Genomic DNA, 17,186 nt, shown 5'->3' with positions numbered 1-17,186 from the left:
ATCTATTGGAAGACGGATCGATATTATTGGTCTTTTGACTTTTCCTTCCCCGTCTTCCGAAACATCGTTGCCCAGTTAATTACAAAGGTTGCCTGTAAATTGCGTGACTCTTCCTGAAACATTCTTCGTCAGCTGCCAGGGCGTCAGTCATATCCTCGGTCAGACCACCAATAGCCGCGGTCAGACTCTCCCAACACATGCGCTCCTTTCAGACTTCTCCGGCTATAATGCATGCATGCTGGTCGCATTTCCTCCGGTATCTCATCGGCTTTTTCCCTGCTGCTCTCTCGTCAGCTTCGCTTTCTCCTCCACTCCCCTTGCAAAGCATGCCGCGCACGGATAGGTCTTTGTCGTCTCGGTGCTCGTGGTAATGTGATTCATTTCGGACATGGCCAGCTCGCACATGGTGTATTTCGTGTCTTCTGGGTGGCCGCAGGAGAAATGGATATTCTCGATGTGGCACATTTTGAAGAGAAGATGGTGAGGTGGAGGGAGGCGATTGTGTGCTGTGGGGGTCTCTCGGGCGAAGAATGTGATGCGATGGAAGTTGCTGATTGTGGGTGGCAGTAAGGGGCTCGTTGGAAGAGGCTTGCGGCGTTGGAAAGTGCTGGGACCAATTGAGAGGGATTGGAGGTGGGCAAGGTGGATCAATTGAAGGCCGTGAGGGTGAATTGGGTGGGTCAATCGAGGCATACAAATGCTTGCGACGTGGGTTGCGGAGTGTGGTCCGACGTGTAATCGTTGGCCGGTTTTACTGCTTCCGCCAATGTTGATGAATGGCAAACTTTAAGCATGAGGGAAAGAGTTGATTTGTTGTTTTGGCTCTTGGGCTTGTTGTGGGTTTCTTTTGTTGTTGTTGATGTTGTTGGGGTGATTCTTGTACGACTCGATAGGAAAAGTGAGAAAGCGATGCTGACGTTTTGCGTTGCTCAGTATTTTCGGAGTTGCCTCAATGCGGCTATTGATGAGGCTCGATGCCTGACGTGCATTTTGACACATTTGACAGGTTTGTTGAACGACGAATGACAGAAGAGGACTGAATGAATTAAGGTTAAGGTTCTTCCGGTGCAATGGGACCCGAATAGTACTTTAATGACAGGTCAATTCCAAGAAAGGGAAAAGGGAAAAGGCGAAAAATTCATGCATCCACGCGCATCTGTCCTGACAGGCTGATAACTTCTGGAGGCGCGGAAATCCTTCACTTCTGATTCGTCAAAAAAAACTTAAAAAAAACTTCATGCAATGCGCCTCTATGCGGCCGCCTCTTCAGCTGCATCCCATCCCTTACCTACGATGCTTCGATACGCCTTTTTCTATCGGTCGATGCTCTTCAACGCAACGTCATCAGGCATCTCCACCATTTCTTTGCCCTTCATCCCATTCTTCACCAGCCAATCTAACCACATTGTCAGCGACATTCGGAGAATTTTTGACAAGGGTCTACCGCGCAGATACTGCTTGTCATATGAAACTTGGCCTCTGCCAACCTCGTACCTTTCAGCACTCCAAAAGCGGCTGCTTGAGCACTTCGTCGATAAGAACCACGGCAGCCGGCGTAGTAGATTCGTCAAGTCCAAACTCGAATTTGGTATCCGCAATGATGATACCTCGCTCAGCGGCGTAAGCGTTGGCTTCTTTGTAGAGCTCTAGCGAAAGCTGTTCGATTTGATTTGCGTAAGCTTGTCCCACAATTCGAGCCGCTGTCACCAAGAGCGATCAGCTTTGCCCGCGCAATTCATACGTGAAAATGCTAGTTTCAAGCTTCGGAAGTCAGCAAACTTCCGCAGGACTGATGTTCTCGTCCTTTCCTCCGACTTCGGCCTTCGTATACGGAGTCCAGAGGGGTTGCTGCAGCTTCTCGGACTCTTGCAGGCCTGGAGGAAGACCTCTGCCGCACACCGTGCCATTCTCCTGATAGGAGCTCCAAGCGGACCCAGTGATGTATCATCGTACAATGCTCTCTATCTGAAACACTTTGAGGCGTTTGACCACCATACTCCGGCGCTGGAGTTGGGAGATCATTTCAGAGGGCAAGTGTTCTTGGAGAGCCTGAGAGCTATTCAAGGAGACGTAGTGCGTGCGGGATCTTGGGCTGCAACAACTCCAACCAGAATTGGCTGAGTTGGGTGAGGATGGCGCCCTTTTGGTCGATACCCTATAAGTGCCAACGTAACACTCAGTCATCTCGCCTTGCCACAGTGAAAAGGTCAGATCGAGAATTGGCGTACATCCTTCATTACCACGTCGTAGGCTGAGAATATATTAGAAAAAATACCAGTCCATGGCCGCTTTGAGTCGTATCTGATATTCGATCGGTGGCAACGAAGAGTAGTGTTGACTGATCAAGCTTGTATATTTCGCGAACTTTCCCAGAGGCCACAAGAGGAAGACAATCCCGGAGATCTGTTTGCATGACCGTGCATGACCCGAGCCATTGCTTGGATCTAGCAGCTGGAACGCCTCCCAAGATACGTGAGAGATAGTATTGGGTTATCAGCCAGTCGGAGGCGCACTTTGACAGCTGAATTGCAAAACTAAGTTGCACTCAGCGGGTTCTCTTCAAGCGTCAAGCGTCAAGCGATGATAGGTGGCAAGCTTTCGAACCCGCAAAATGCTCTTCCGGAAGAGGCTCGGAGGAGTCGTCGTTGTGACAACTCTGATCTGCTGCATGTGATGTTGGAAAATATAATGATATCCCTTTACATAGCTTTTCAATATTAATGTATTATACAAGCCTAAATGCCTATGAATTAAATTCATGAAAAGTAATTTCGGAATTAGATTCGATTCTTGAAGGGTGAAAATACTTTGGTGAGCGATTTATAAGAATTTGAATCCCTTGCCTTTAAATAATTATAAGATCAAATTTTAGGATTTTAGAATATTTGAAAAGCGCAAATCGAGCTCTATAATTGAAAAAAAATCAAGAAATTTCAATAGAGAATGGTAAACTTATTTCAAGAAGTAGTCTAGCTCGCGGGTGACAAAAAAAACGGAACGCCAAGCCCGCACTGACAACAGTACAGACTAAGGCACTAATTGACGAGGGGTGGACTAATATTTCCACATCGTTTATTAACGAGAAAGTGGATAGTATATCAAATAGATTACAAGCAGTTATAGACGGTAAAGGAGCAATGACAGGATACTAGAACAGAGATTTACATAGAAATTTGTATGTGTGTCTCCGCGCAGTAGTCTGGCTTGGCGTTCCATTCTTTTTTGTCACCCACGAGTGTCTAGTAGGGAAAGGTTTTGATGGTTGCGGACGCTAATTTATCTAACCGCGGTGTCTAACCAAAAGCGTAGAACTGTCGAATTTATGATTGGCTACACATACAAATTCAAGGTTTTCTAGCTCAGCCCTATGTTGCCGGGGTCTCGGCGTTTATCGGATATATACTGGTTACGGAGGTTGGCACCAAAAGTCCTGCACCCGCCAAGGGTTAGGGCTGCTACTAGCGCGGGTGCAGGACTTCTGGTATCAACCTCCGTACCTATCTTATAGCCAGGTGGACCGCGAGAAAGTTATTTCATTGTGATCCCCAACATCAGAGTTGCATCGGAGGTCCAAGCACCTCCGACCAGCGCAGCCCTATGCTGTAGGACTTTTCCCAGTGCAGAGTCAACAGAAGTCTACATCTCAGGAAGGCGCTGGCTTATGCGATGGATGGATGGACGGTGTCATCGATCGCTATATATTGTTTAATCTGTCTGCATACATAACCCGCTCCTCATCCCCAACAAAAGAGCTGAGCTCCTAAGGCGTTTCAATCCGTCGAAGAAGAAAGTCATGATAAGGCTCTTGGGTCCCCGACCCTCGGATCCCTAGTTGCGTCGTAGTTTACCTCTCGCTCGACTTGGCGAGAAGGCGGGAAGTCGCTTGCAATGGGCGTTGGGGCACCGTTCGTCCCGGAAAAGTTGCCTGCGTTTCGACTGTCCTGAGCCCGTTGTATTGCACTCAGTGTGGGCTGAAAGTTTGCATCAAAGCTGTCCAGTTCCTCAATGGCTAGATCGGAGATTCCTGAATCAGTCTATCTTTTTCAAGCTAGAACCTTTTGAGGTCTAAGGAATGTCGTCGAAGAAAAAAAGACCTCTTGGCTTCCGAAACATGCCTTGCGACTCAAGTTGTGGTATTTGATGGGGAGGAACAAACAAGAATACACACCTCTCTTAGCGATACCTACGTGCTCACTGGATGGAGGTACGCCAAAAACTGGCTGCCACCTTCGACTTGTCCTGACCACTGGTTTTGGCTTGTGGCTCTTCCAGCCAAGTCGCATTGCAGCCCGAAGTTCGTCGGGGCGAGGCTCTTGACGTATGTTCTGAGGGGAATTACCCGGTCCAGCTTCGTCATCTGCGTACTCTTGCGCACACAGCGCCGTCTCACGTATCTTGTCTCTAATAATTCGTGATCAGCAGAAAAACCCTCATACTGATGGTAATACAAATGCTCTTACTTCATACTCTGCTCATGCTGCTCAAGATGATAAGCGGCATAAGCAAGCTTTTGCTCGCGGGAGAGGCCGTTGAGGGGCGGTACCCTATTATATTGAGTTTCATATCCTTCCCTGACTGGAGAGTCATACCTTGGGAAGGGTTGAAGAACAAGACACTGCATCTCAGCGTGCGCTGCATTGGAGTTCGAGTCACCCATGTAAAGTTAGAAGAAGCGTGAGGATATGTTAGGGATCCAGGTTATGATGGCTCCGACGGGCTTGTGTGATAACGAGTCTAAGCAGAGAGAGCCAGACAGTACAGATATAAAACCTGCGGCTAACCACTTATCAAGCTCTTGCACTCCGAGCTTGCATCGAATCCTCATAGGTAAGGAAGATTCACACTCTACCTAATCAAACTGATTGAAAGACAGTCGCTCGACGTGGGACACGCCCTATGAGAGACCGGTATCAACGGAAAAATACTTCTACGGTACCAGCGATAGCCGTATCCGAAAATCTGACTGACGGGTTTGGAGATAACAGCTGATTGGGGACGAGGCAGGAATATTTGGTTCAGGACAGAATCATCGGTGGCCAGCTACTCGTATTTACTAGGATTTGCAATCTACTAGGATTTGCAATGTTCAAAATCTAGTTCTTAAAAATTATTATTTTACAACAATATAATTAAAACTAGGAAAAAGAATTAAGAGAATATAAAATAGAATTTTTAGAATTTTTTTCTTTTTCTTACAAAAAATAATAATAGTGTATTAAGATATAATCGTCGAAGTTTATTACGCTATTATATAAATTTATTATTATTACCTCGATTTCGAAAATTCTTAAAAATATAAAAATCGCATTTCATATCCTCCTAGGAATTTTTTCGAGTTTTTTATTATTATAATGCTATGGAATAATAAACTATAAAGATTAAGTTTTAGAGATTATAAATTCTAGTAGATTACAAATCCTACTATAGCTTAGTAGTCAAAAAAAATCATAATCAGATTTAAATCAGACTATATAATCTGATTTAAATCTGATTATAATTTTTGATTTAAAAAATCAGAAAATCATGATTATGATTTTTTGATTTAAAAAATTAGATTTAGTCTGATTATTTAGATAGAATATTAAAAAACTTTAATTTTTATAGAGATTTTAAAAAAATTAGAGAAAATTCTTAAAAAAATATTATTTTTATAGACTTATAATTCTATTCTAAATTATATAGATATATTATATTATATTATATTTATTTAAAAATAGTAATAAGTTATATTTAAAAGCTAACTATACGTTTCTCTCTCAAAAATACTACTTAAAAATTTAATTTAGAAAAAATTTAAAAAAATTAAAAAAGCTATATTTTTAAGAAGTGTAATTTATATTATATAGTACTATATATAGTACTATATATTAAATATATATCAAGTTTTCGAGTAATTTACTCGATAGACGAATTTTTATCTTTAAATAAATCGTCGATATCTTTAATAATATCTTAACTTTTTAATAATATAATTTATTTAAATATATTCGAAGCTAGTCTATTACGTCTATCTATAATAATATTTTTTTTATTAAAAAATTGATTTAAAAAGATTTGAAAGTGATAAGAATAGTAAGATAAATTCGAGCTAATTAGACTAGAATCGGAGAATCTTTAATTTAATTTCTTTAATAATCGAGTGACTTAGTCTATAATATATAAATTAATATATATTAAAGTTATAAATAAATTTATAAAGTACTTATCTTTTTAGATTTAAGATTTTCTTCGAAATAAATCTTAATCTTAGATTTCTTAACTTCGATATATTAAGATATATTAAGATTATCGAATATCTTATTATTTAAACTTTCTAAACTCGAATTTATATATAAATATCGAGAATCGTCTAATTATAATATAGGATTCTCGTTATTTATTTCGATTTTAGTTTTATTAAAAAAATTATTAATAAAAAGCCTTATAAGAATTCTATAAAAAAAATTATTTATTTTTTAAATAATTCTTTAAACTCGTTAATAACGATTTAACTCTCTTAATCTAAAAGGTCTTAGCTTAAAAAATATTTATCTTTAAAATAAGAATTAAGAATAATTCTAAAGAAGATATTTTAATAAGTAAATTTCTACTTATTAATATTAAACTTTAGAAACTATTTATCGAGTTTTTAAATATCTCGTAGATAGGCGTTTTAAAGAATTAAATTCTATAATATTAATTAGTAATATAATTTTAAATTAAAAAAATAAAAATATAAAAAAACTTATTAGATTTATATCTCGATATCTTTTATCTAACTTCTTTCGAATAGAATATATATATAAATATATATATTCGATTATTGAATAATTAGAGCTTTAAAAAATAATAAAAGATTTAGTAAAAATTCGAAAGATTTCGAACGTTTATTATATATATTCGAGTTCGTTATCTCTAAAAATAAATTATTCTTTATTCGAAATTTTTCTTAATACTTCGATTAACGTCTTAATAGTTAATTAATTATTAAGAAAGTCTCTAAATAAATTATATATTAAATTCTAACGAACGTCTTTATCTATTATAATTATTAATAAAAGATTTCTAATAAAGAGAGAAATCTATTAATTTTTAGAGAATATAAATCTTTAATATTATAAAACTTAATTTATTATTTAAGTATATATCGATTTTCTAATTAATATTTAAATATTATAGCGAGAAGTCGAATTTTTCGAAATAAGTGTAGATCTAAAAATTTAATTAATAGAAATTTAGATAAAAAAAGATAAAAAAAACTTATCTAAAGATATCTAAGGCTTCTTACTATCTATCTCGAGATTTTATTAATTTATAAGATTATAAATTATTTAATTATCTTTATTTTTTAGAAGTAGTTAATCTAATATATCGCTAATTATATTATTAAATATATAAACTATATATTCGACGTTATAAATATCTTTATTATATTAATATTTATAATCGATTTAAAAGGTTTAGACGAGGGATAGATTTATAGTAGCTTTATTCGTTATAAATCTAATAAGAAATTAATTAAAAAATCGAAAAATCGAAAAAAGTATAATAATTCAAAAAAAATTCAAAAAAATAAATATATAATTATATCTTATCTTCGATATCGAAAGATTTTAGAATATAATCTAAAACCCTCGCGAGATACTTAGCACTATAAGGTTTTTCGAGTAATTCTATATTAATAAATCTAGAAATTAATTTTTAATTCTTATTAATATAGTAAATTATAATTTCTATAAACTTCTTTTAATTATCGACTATCTAATAATTAAATATAAGTAAGAATTTCGATTTAAATTTAAAGTATATATCGAAGAATTCGAATTTAATAATTTAGAAATTTCGAGTAAAGAGAATCGATAACTCGTTTCGAAGAGTTTCGTAGTAAATTTTAAAAGTATTACTATATAAAAGATAAGTATTTTAAATATAATAATATATAAAAAATATAAAAACTTACTTTCGATAATAGATTTTTTTTTAAAGGATTTCGGTCACGGTACGCCAAGGCCTCCTCCAGAGCCACCACCCAATCGGGCCTAGCGCGGCTTGGCACGCACATATCTGCCCTGCAGGCCCATAGAATAATCATTATCTTTACACCACACACCAAATCATGACATAGTCACATTGTCTCCTGACAACATGGTAGCAACACCTGAAGATCATTCAACAGGCGTCTATTAAGTTATTTCGCTCCCACACCAGTTGCCTACTTCCCCCTAGGACCCCACCTACCTCAACACCAAGTACGCTCCTATATCAGTACTCACAGTCCCACGAGTCCCTACAGATATCGTCCACGTCGATCCTTTCACTAGGCCACTCGATATCACCATGGCATCCAGCAGCCTTATTCCTGGCTTCTCAGCAGAGCAAGTCCGCTCCATTACCAAGCTTATAGAAGACGTGCTCGACAAGGCACTCGACAAGCACTTTGGCACACTACCGCCACGGCAAAAGCAATCAGTCATAGCGCCAAAGCCGGCACAGCCACCAAAGCAGGAACAAGAGCATAGGCCATTGCAACAGGCAAAGATGAAAAATTGCGGAGAAAACTGTGGAAAAAATACGGAGAACATTGCGGAGAAACAGAGCATCGCCAGCAGCAGCAGTCCTATTCAAGAGGGCACTCTCTCCACAATTCCACACCAGGCCACTATGCATATTTCCGGAGAACCTTCCCTCGCCTCAGCAATACACCAGTTTTCGCCACCCCTCTCGCCTCTCTTCCACCTCTCAACTCGCCTCTCCGCTCGGTTATATTCGTCAGCGAAGGATATGGAGGCTATAGGCCAAGGATAGGTGCATGGATATATGGACGGCGCATGCTTAATGCAGCTATCCAGAGATACAGCCACGAGGACGTGTCTTTTTTCATTCTTTGCGGGCATGTTGTCACGGTACGCCAAGGCCTCCTCCAGAGCCACCACCCAATCGGGCCTAGCGTGGCTTGGCACCGCACATATCTGCCCTGCAGGCCCATAGAATAATCATTATCTTTACACCACACACCAAATCATGACATAGTCACATTGTCTCCGACAATTTCGAACGTAGAGCGTTAAAGGTTATATTATTTTCGAGAAAAAAATAAAGTACTTTCTCTTTAAAATCTAAACTCGTAAATTACTTATTTAAAGTATTTTTAGATGGTCGTTTAATTAATTAATTATATTAAGTGAATTAATTAAGCGAGATTTATAATTAACTTAACTTAGAAACTATTTTTAGAAATAAAAGTTAATAAAAAATAGAAGATAAAATAGAAGATAAAGTAAAGATAAATAAATATCTTCTAATAGAGCTCCTTTTTTAGATTCTTTCTTAATCGAAATTATAGAATAATTATTATAATAGTATATAAAGTAATTACTATAGCGTTTTTAATTAACCTTTTCGATTTTCGAATAGCGATAACAAGTATATTTAATTTATTTCTAAAAAAAGTTAATAATAGATAAAATATATATAATAATATATAAATATCTAACGAGGATTTCCTTCTTGATATAAAAGAAGTTCTTATATAAAAAAGCCGTGTTAAAAGAGATATTCTTACTTTTTAATAGAAGATAATTAAAAATCGATTCTATACTTCGAGAAGGCTATTATATTAACGAAAATAATATAAATATTAATCTTAAATTTCAGCTATATATATAGCTAAAATCTAGGATAAAAATAATAACTTCGAAAATTAGTTAAAAATATATAGGAAGAGAAAAAAAATAAGGGAATTAGAGCTCTTATATAGGCTTTATAGTCGATATTAATATTATATATTACTAAAAGTAGAACTCTAAATATATCGATTATTTTTATAAAATTTAGCTTTAAAACGTATTTTTTATTAAGGTTTTTACTTCTATACTCGAGTTATTATTAACTTTCTAAATTTTCTAAAAATAGAAAAATCTTCTTCTCTTATTTATAATTATAATTATTAGTTTTTTTTTTTTTTTTTTTTTTTTTTTAAAATTTTAAAAATTTTTTATAATTATTTTTTTTAAAAATTTTTTTTAAAAAATAAATTTTAAACGATTTTCTAAGGGATTTCTAAAAATAGTAATATTAAATCATTAAATCAGATTTACTCTGATTTAATAGTAAAAATCATAATTAGATTATAATTATGGAGTGAAAAATCATAATCAGATTATGATTTTTAAGAAAAAAAATCTGATTTAGTGATTTTTACTACTGAGTACTGTAGTAAATACGAGTAGACGCGTAAGCGCGCGCGTCTATTCATACAATTTTCTTGTGGCGGTCTCGGGATCAAGGATCCAAGAATTCCGAGCTCTACTCTGTAAGTAGTTACTAGTAATCAACCAGAGCTTACCACACCAGCCTGGGACAAGATTCTCTCATGACCATAATGCGGCTGTATGTTGATTGCAGTGGTAACGGCGAAAGACCAACAAATTTCAAAATTAGCAATAGAACTACCTACACTAAACATAGTGCGACGAAAGCAAAAATCCCCTGACCGAAACATCAAACTACATTGGTACGGGCGTGCTTTGATGACTCGATCCCCGAGCCCCTTCAAACGCCACGAAGGTCCAGACGCAAGGATTACTTTTATTACTGTCGAGGTTAGCGGCTGTTGGAATATGGCGCAGATGGCGCAGATGGCGCCCTTCACACGGCTTGATACTTGCAGTGTCTCAGCCCCTTCCCCGGAGTTGCTCAAAATCTCTCTATTTTTGCGGAGCGGAGCTGATTGCTTGTCATGACGGCTTGATACTTGCAGTGTCTCAGCCCCTTCCCCGGAGTTGCTCAAAATCTCTCTATTTTTGCGGAGCGGAGCTGATTGCTTGTCATGAACGAGACCAAGGATTGCCGTTGAAGCTACCTAGTTTCAGAGCGAGGAGTCCTTCAGTAGCACCGATTTCCGCTCTGCAATTGTATACAAGGAGCAGGCAGCTCTTCCTTTACTCATTGTCCTAACAATCATTCCTTTCAAGCAAAACTACCGTTGTTTGGATGAATTCCTTCCAATCAAGATGCATTCATTGTCGTACATTCTCTGCTTGCTGGCAAGCCTCATTTCTGTTCTCGCTGCTCCCCAGGTGAATACACAAACTTGCCAAGACGAGGGCATCGTCACTCAAGAGAACTTCAAAGTTTCATCGAATATTTATGCCGCAAGTACAGGAAAAGGATATCAATGCTCGCAAATAAACTCCGATACTGGCAGCGCACTTGCATGGAGTACCACCTGGGCATGGCAAAATATCGCTTCTGACAACCAAGCTTGGAATTGGATCAAGAGCTATGCTTACGGTACGTTTGTTTGAAGTGATTCCTTCCTGGTAGACACCGAATCTTGAGACACAGGACATGTTTCGGGAGTGTTCTCTTCTGGTCTCTACACATGTCCCATAACTCAAAATCCATCTCAAAGAATGGTATGCTGACTTCGAAAAATTGCACAGCTTATGATTCTTCTGCGCCTGCATGCAAATTGGCCACACCGTTGAGCCAAATGAGTGGCAGTATCCGATCGCAGTGGTCATGGAGGTACGGACATCACCAATATCCTTTTGAAGCATCAGTGGCGACACACTCAATGTTTGCGCCTTCTGTCTCAACACTGACAGGTCTCATTCAGCTACTCTGGAGAAGACGTGATAGGAGATGTTGCTTACGATGCCTTCCTCGGCGAAGGCTGCTCCGGAACCACCGGCCAACACAGCTACGAAGTGATGATTTGGCTCGCTGCATTGGGATCTCTGGGTCCGATTGGGAGCAGCGATGATGGTGGCTCAGCCTTTGGTTTTGCCCCCCGAAACGTGAAAATTAGCAACTACGATTGGGTGCTGTACTATGGCATGAATGATGGAACGAATACCCCGGTGTATAGCTTCATTCCACCCGCGGGCACGCAGTACAACAGCTTTGGCGGCGACCTCATGCCTTTTTTTACATATTTGAAAGGCATCAATGGAGCTCTTTCGTCTCTGTTTCTGCAAAGCATACAGGCAGGGACGGAGGCAGTGAATGCAACAGGGCCGGCTGTATTTACGACCTTGTCATATTCCATCGGTTGAAGCATGACGCGGGAGACATTGCCCGTTGTGGAGTTTGGAACAGAGATGGCATGTGTCTAGAGTCCGTATGGGACATCTCGTACAAGAAGCTGTACTATGAGCTATCTCCTAGTATCCTTAGCTAATTTCCTCCACTGTACCCTTACAAGTGTCAAATTTCATCTTTAGAACAGCCAGTTTGCTGACTCGGCTGATAGAAGATTCTCGCTCGTCTAGATTGCCGACGGCGGATCTTCGGCTACATGACAAATGCTTCGGTGCAGCCTACGGACGGCCTCTATGCTATTCACCTATTTACCTGTCAGCATTGAGAAGACTTGTTTTATTCTCGAACCAACGCCCTGACCATGGCAGAGGAAGCTCCTAAATCAGCAGAAACAATCGAAATCACCTTCACCCATCATGGCACGCCTCACACCTTCAACTTTCTCTCTGAATCTACCATCGCTGACCTCTCGAACCGCATCTACAACGAATTAACTATCCCTGCGATCAACCAAAAATTCCTGATAACCCCTAAGCTCGGCATCTTCAAACCACCATTTGTGCATCCTCTCCTACTCAGTACCCTGAAATCGAAGAAGATAGTCCTTCTTGCGCCGACGCCCGCCGAGCTCGCCTCCCTCGCGTCTCCTCGCCCTAGTCCCCGGCCTACCAGTTCCACCACTAAACCGGGCGCCTTGTATCGCCATCGCGATTGGCAGAAAGCCCAAGAGGAGGCAACCTACACCTTCCAGACCATCCTCCCACTCAGCTACCTCCCTGGCCCGGCGCGTTCGCAAAAGTTCCTGGAGCGTCTGCGCGACGATCCCGGCATCAAGGCCAGCATGCGCAAACACAAATTTAGTGTGGGCGTGCTGACGGAGATGAACCCGGCCGAACATACAACTCATGAATCGCGCACCCTGGGTCTAAATCGAAACCGAGGCGAGGTCATAGAGTTGAGACTGAGGACGGATGCGTATGATGGATATCGAGACTATAAGATCATTCGCGATACGCTCTGCCACGAACTGGCGCACAACGTCTTTGGCGACCATGACCGGAACTTCTGGGACCTGTGCAAGTCTATCGAAAAAGAAGTCCGGGAGGCTGACTGGAAGCATGGGGGGCAGGCAGTCAGCAATGAAATCTTCTATGATCCGGAGGAAAGAGAGGGGAGCGCGGGGCATGTGGATGGCGGAGGGTGGTCTGGAGGGGAATTCGTGCTGGGAGGATACGGTGGGAAACAAGGGGTGCCATCACAGATGCTGAACAGGAGAGAGGCTATGGCCAAGGCGGCGGAAGAGAGGATGAGGAGACAGCGGCAGGCTGGGAGTGGTGGGAGTGGCGCACCGGCTTGATATGATCAGGTGTCAGGATCCTCGTCCAAACAGTATAGCACACCATAGCAGCTTGGCATTTGATTTTTTTGACTATTCAATCCAAAAAAACACCGAGGTTGATCAATTTTGACCCATATATGGAGGCAAAGGTTCCTCCATCTGTGCCAATAAAAATTCCGAAACGCAGCATTGAATGCCGTATTTAGTCCACGCTGAGTAAATCGTAGCATGTTCCCTGTCGCGGGACTACGAGACATAGCCTCTTAAGCCACAGCCATACCCAATGCCTATCCCTAACAATGTTTCCTGGACGATCCAACCCTCAACTATGCCCGCTGCGCTGGTATTTGCAACAAGCCCGGCAGCCCTGTTTTCCGTGTGCGGTGGCGAAGATACTGCAGCAACAAGTCCAGCCCCTGTTCTACCCTCCGATCCCCTTTTCTCCTGGCCCAAGCAACCAGCAAACCCAGTAGAGCCAGGTCCACAACAAGATGTCGTACGGTGACCCACACAAGCCAAGTCATCCACGCCCAAAGTCCGTTTCGCCTCCTCCCGTCCCCTATCGTTTTCGCTTCGATCTGTTCCCTCAGCGCCGCGACTTCCGTGGTCATCTTCACAAGCGCTTGTTCGATCTTCTTTCTCCATTTTCGATTCCGGACGTCCAGGTCCTGGGATTGCCCTGCCACTGCCATGGCAGCCTCTTCATCGTCGAACGGGCCCCCTCGTGTCTCCTCAAACTCTTCGCCTTCATCGTGTTCTTCCTCCCCATCACTAACAGGCTTCAAAATCCTAAGCCCCTCACCACCGCCCTCAGCTGCCCTCGCGCTCCCAGAACGCCCACCGATGCTAGGATAGCTTGGGAGCATCTGCTGCCCTTGACTCCTGGTTAAGCGTCCCGGCGAAGATGATGAAGAGGAAGCGGAATTCGACTTGATCTGATCCCACACGAACTCCAACTCGGCAACAAGCTCTCGGGCTTCCGTGGTCGTAGTGGCATATTTATGCATAGTTTCAATGAGAGTGGCGATGTAACGGCGTTTGGCTTCTGTGCGGCTTAGAGAGTGCTGGTCGGACCATGCGTCCCTGCAAGAGATTTTGTCAACACCTTCCCAAGCGCATGCCTATGGTAGCAAATTCATTATACCATTTTTGTTGTTCGGCTAGTGATTCCGGATCGTTGCTCTCTGGTCTCCGTGAAATACCTTCGACATCTCCTTCTGTGCTTTGCTTGTAGAGTCCATAGAGCTTAAGGCGGTCTGCTGGAGGTGGCCGAGCGGAGCCCGTGCGTGGAATGCGTTTGACGGTATTGAGCGCGTGGACGAAAACCCTGTCTGAGAAGAGGGTTGGTCAGTCGCATATTTGGATTACGAAAAGCAGAGTTCGAAGTTGGAGCCAAGAGACTTACCCACTGAGTCGGACATATTGGCGGAAGTGGGTCGACTGAGAGCCTCGGGCGTTTGTTTAGTCGTACCGCATCATCATAGGGAGGATATGAAGTGCTTGAAGTCGAAGTAAAAAGGATTCAACAACTTTATCAGTCAACATTTGAGGATTTTATGATATACATCAGTCATGCCGTGTAGGCACCGTTTGTTCGAGTTGCACCATACAACAATATAGGGCTGCGGGTGATGACGAGGATCGCCGGCTTTGACAGGTCGTCCAGACCGAGCACCACGGAGCCTCACATTCCACCATTTCCTGCTTTTTATTTAATATTCTTTCCATTACTCCAATCAACTTCAAGATACTAACCTTCTGAGTATTGATATGTCCAAGTAAGGCTCTGGCTTCAGACCATCGAATTCCGTTGGCCGCAAATATTCCATCTTCTAGATCGGCGTCCGTACTTGGGTTCGTGATTCCCGTCATCGAAGGGAGAAGCTATGGTTATCGTGAAAATTCTGGTCAACGAAAGGGTTTGGTGAAATCGGATTTTCATTTGCCAATCTTACGGGCATCCCCCAGCGTTGTCTTTGTTCTCTTTGACTCCGCTCGAGAGATTATCAACGTCGTACCCTCGATCTCCGGAAGCTGTGGGGTTTTACACGGCGACCTAGAAAGAAAATCCGGGTAGACTTTGGGCTTGGGAGCCGCAGTTATCACTACTAGTCATACAGCAAACAGGAGAGTTGCGCTTTCCCCTTCAATATCTTGCATTGACGGAAGGTGTTGGAATGTGAAGCTATTCTTCCAACTACCCGTATAACGTCTCAACTCAGAGTCGTGCTCATCAAAATCGGCCCCGCAAATGTTTGTCCCGTTGTCGAGGCCTGATCATATTTTTTGCATGTTTCCAGTCGCGGGCCTGACTCATGAGGTTACTCCCTATTAACCGCGAGTCCAGCCTCTTTGATGTCTTGTTCCCAGTTGCTGACATCACATAGCCAATCGATAGTATTCATCATTAACTCTATGACAGCAGGCACTTGATCTTCAGAGAAAGCTCGAACTTTGGAAAATTTCCGACTCTGAAAACCTAGTCATCGATAAGAACACCTTGGCTCATCCTCTTTATGATTTCGGTCAAGAGGAAGCCTCGACATAGAATCGGCAGCGAAAAACCTACTGCCTTGCGCCCCTGAGTCTGCCATCCTCATCGCTCCGTAGAGGCTCGCCATCACATTGCCGATTTCATCTCTTTCCCAATATTCTAGGTTATCCTTTGTCGCGATTCGCACCCACCGGCGTGCAAGCATCATCAAGCCACTCGGAGCACGAGGCGCGCAGGCGGAGTACTTCATATTTGCAAGTCGTTCTCTGGGGTTGTAGCGCATGGATGCAATTGCTTCGCCTGGTGGCGTGTCTTGTTGGCGCTGTCAGTTCAGTAAACGGCACGGTACGAGCTTCTTCTTGTGCGGGCTCTTTTCCCACCGTCCTCCAAGCTTTCGTCGTTCGCCTCGCTTGACCTCCTCTCCTTTCCCTCCGTATGGTTTTCATCAAGAATGTGTGAGTTCTCTCGCGTATGCGATTGCTCCGCCTTCAGCTGTCAGAAGGGAAGAGCTGCCGAAGAGGGAGCAAAATACGGGTGTCGCGTGTCCGAAAAATAGCGTGTAAAATGCAGAAAGCGTCGCAAAGATTGTAGACGGTATGCGTGGGATATTATTTGACGGCCATTCCTACTTTAGTTTTAGAAAGATTTTATCAGGGTTAGAGTAGGACCTAAGAGGAGTGGTGAGCTTATTTATCTTTTTACTCCGGCCCGAGAAGATGTCTAATTAGATTCGCGGAATCCGACCCGGTTGCGAATTGTATAGCGCGGGGGATACGGTGTAACGGTTACATGAGCTACAGTAGTATCATCAGGTAGAGGAGCAGAGGAGCAGAGGAGAGTGCACGGGAAATAGCCGAAATGGTGGAGTTGCTATGAGCCGTTGAACAGGGTCTTGCCGAACTGCACCGGCTCGTGTGGAAAGCTAAGTCGAATGAGGAAGGCGTAGAGTAAAGTAAAGAATCTTAAGTCGATCGTCCGTATCAACGTATCACCGACCACCGTATCAGTAGCGCTCATGATTCATTCAGTAGTAGGTACATGTACTTTATGATTCGTGAATCCATCAAGGCTCCGAAGAGTACTGTAGGGACGGAAAGATATCAGCGCATACCTACGCGTAGATGATAGAACAATCTGAACGAATACCTCAGATCTCAATGAATGAGATGCTTTACTGTACTACGTTTGATTTTCGATGTTTGCACCCCACAAACCGGACTTCCCGGATACCCTCGATCTTATCGCTTGGCACTCGGCACTTGGCGTCATCATCACATTAAAATACCAGAACTAACCTACGGATTTCGTCCCGTACTCAAACAGCGATTC

At 41.8% G+C, this 17,186-nt stretch overlaps 6 protein-coding genes across 6 annotated transcripts; 4 read left to right on the top strand and 2 right to left on the bottom strand.

Moving 5' to 3' along the window:
• Positions 1-1,242: 1,242 nt before the first annotated feature.
• Positions 1,243-2,121, top strand: HO173_004136 (uncharacterized protein; the record flags this gene model as incomplete). The annotated part of the gene is made up of 2 exons (XM_037306060.1): positions 1,243-1,620; positions 1,762-2,121. 2 exons carry the CDS (start codon positions 1,243-1,245, stop codon positions 2,119-2,121), a joined length of 738 nt encoding a protein of 245 aa, XP_037167253.1.
• A 1,670-nt stretch (positions 2,122-3,791) lies between these two features.
• On the bottom strand, positions 3,792-4,657 carry HO173_004135 (uncharacterized protein; the record flags this gene model as incomplete). The annotated part of the gene is made up of 4 exons (XM_037306059.1): positions 3,792-4,009; positions 4,169-4,401; positions 4,461-4,544; positions 4,590-4,657. 4 exons carry the CDS (start codon positions 4,655-4,657, stop codon positions 3,792-3,794), a joined length of 603 nt encoding a protein of 200 aa, XP_037167252.1.
• Positions 4,658-8,316: 3,659 nt separating this feature from the next.
• HO173_004134 (uncharacterized protein) lies at positions 8,317-8,784 on the top strand (the record flags this gene model as incomplete). The annotated part of the gene is made up of 1 exon (XM_037306058.1): positions 8,317-8,784. One exon carries the CDS (start codon positions 8,317-8,319, stop codon positions 8,782-8,784), a length of 468 nt encoding a protein of 155 aa, XP_037167251.1.
• A 2,207-nt stretch (positions 8,785-10,991) lies between these two features.
• Positions 10,992-12,038, top strand: HO173_004133 (uncharacterized protein; the record flags this gene model as incomplete). Its single annotated transcript, XM_037306057.1, has 3 exons — positions 10,992-11,271; positions 11,424-11,508; positions 11,600-12,038. 3 exons carry the CDS (start codon positions 10,992-10,994, stop codon positions 12,036-12,038), a joined length of 804 nt encoding a protein of 267 aa, XP_037167250.1.
• Positions 12,039-12,385: 347 nt separating this feature from the next.
• Positions 12,386-13,381, top strand: HO173_004132 (uncharacterized protein; the record flags this gene model as incomplete). The annotated part of the gene is made up of 1 exon (XM_037306056.1): positions 12,386-13,381. One exon carries the CDS (start codon positions 12,386-12,388, stop codon positions 13,379-13,381), a length of 996 nt encoding a protein of 331 aa, XP_037167249.1.
• A 308-nt stretch (positions 13,382-13,689) lies between these two features.
• Positions 13,690-14,784, bottom strand: HO173_004131 (uncharacterized protein; the record flags this gene model as incomplete). Its single annotated transcript, XM_037306055.1, has 3 exons — positions 13,690-14,446; positions 14,508-14,694; positions 14,769-14,784. 3 exons carry the CDS (start codon positions 14,782-14,784, stop codon positions 13,690-13,692), a joined length of 960 nt encoding a protein of 319 aa, XP_037167248.1.
• Between the last annotated feature and the right edge of the window lie 2,402 nt (positions 14,785-17,186).

Source organism: Letharia columbiana (assembly GCF_014066305.1).
Source record: "Letharia columbiana isolate WasteWater2 chromosome Unknown Sc0000010_s0, whole genome shotgun sequence".
Lineage (NCBI taxonomy): Eukaryota > Fungi > Ascomycota > Lecanoromycetes > Lecanorales > Parmeliaceae > Letharia > Letharia columbiana.
This window is presented reverse-complemented; position numbering and strand designations above follow the sequence as displayed.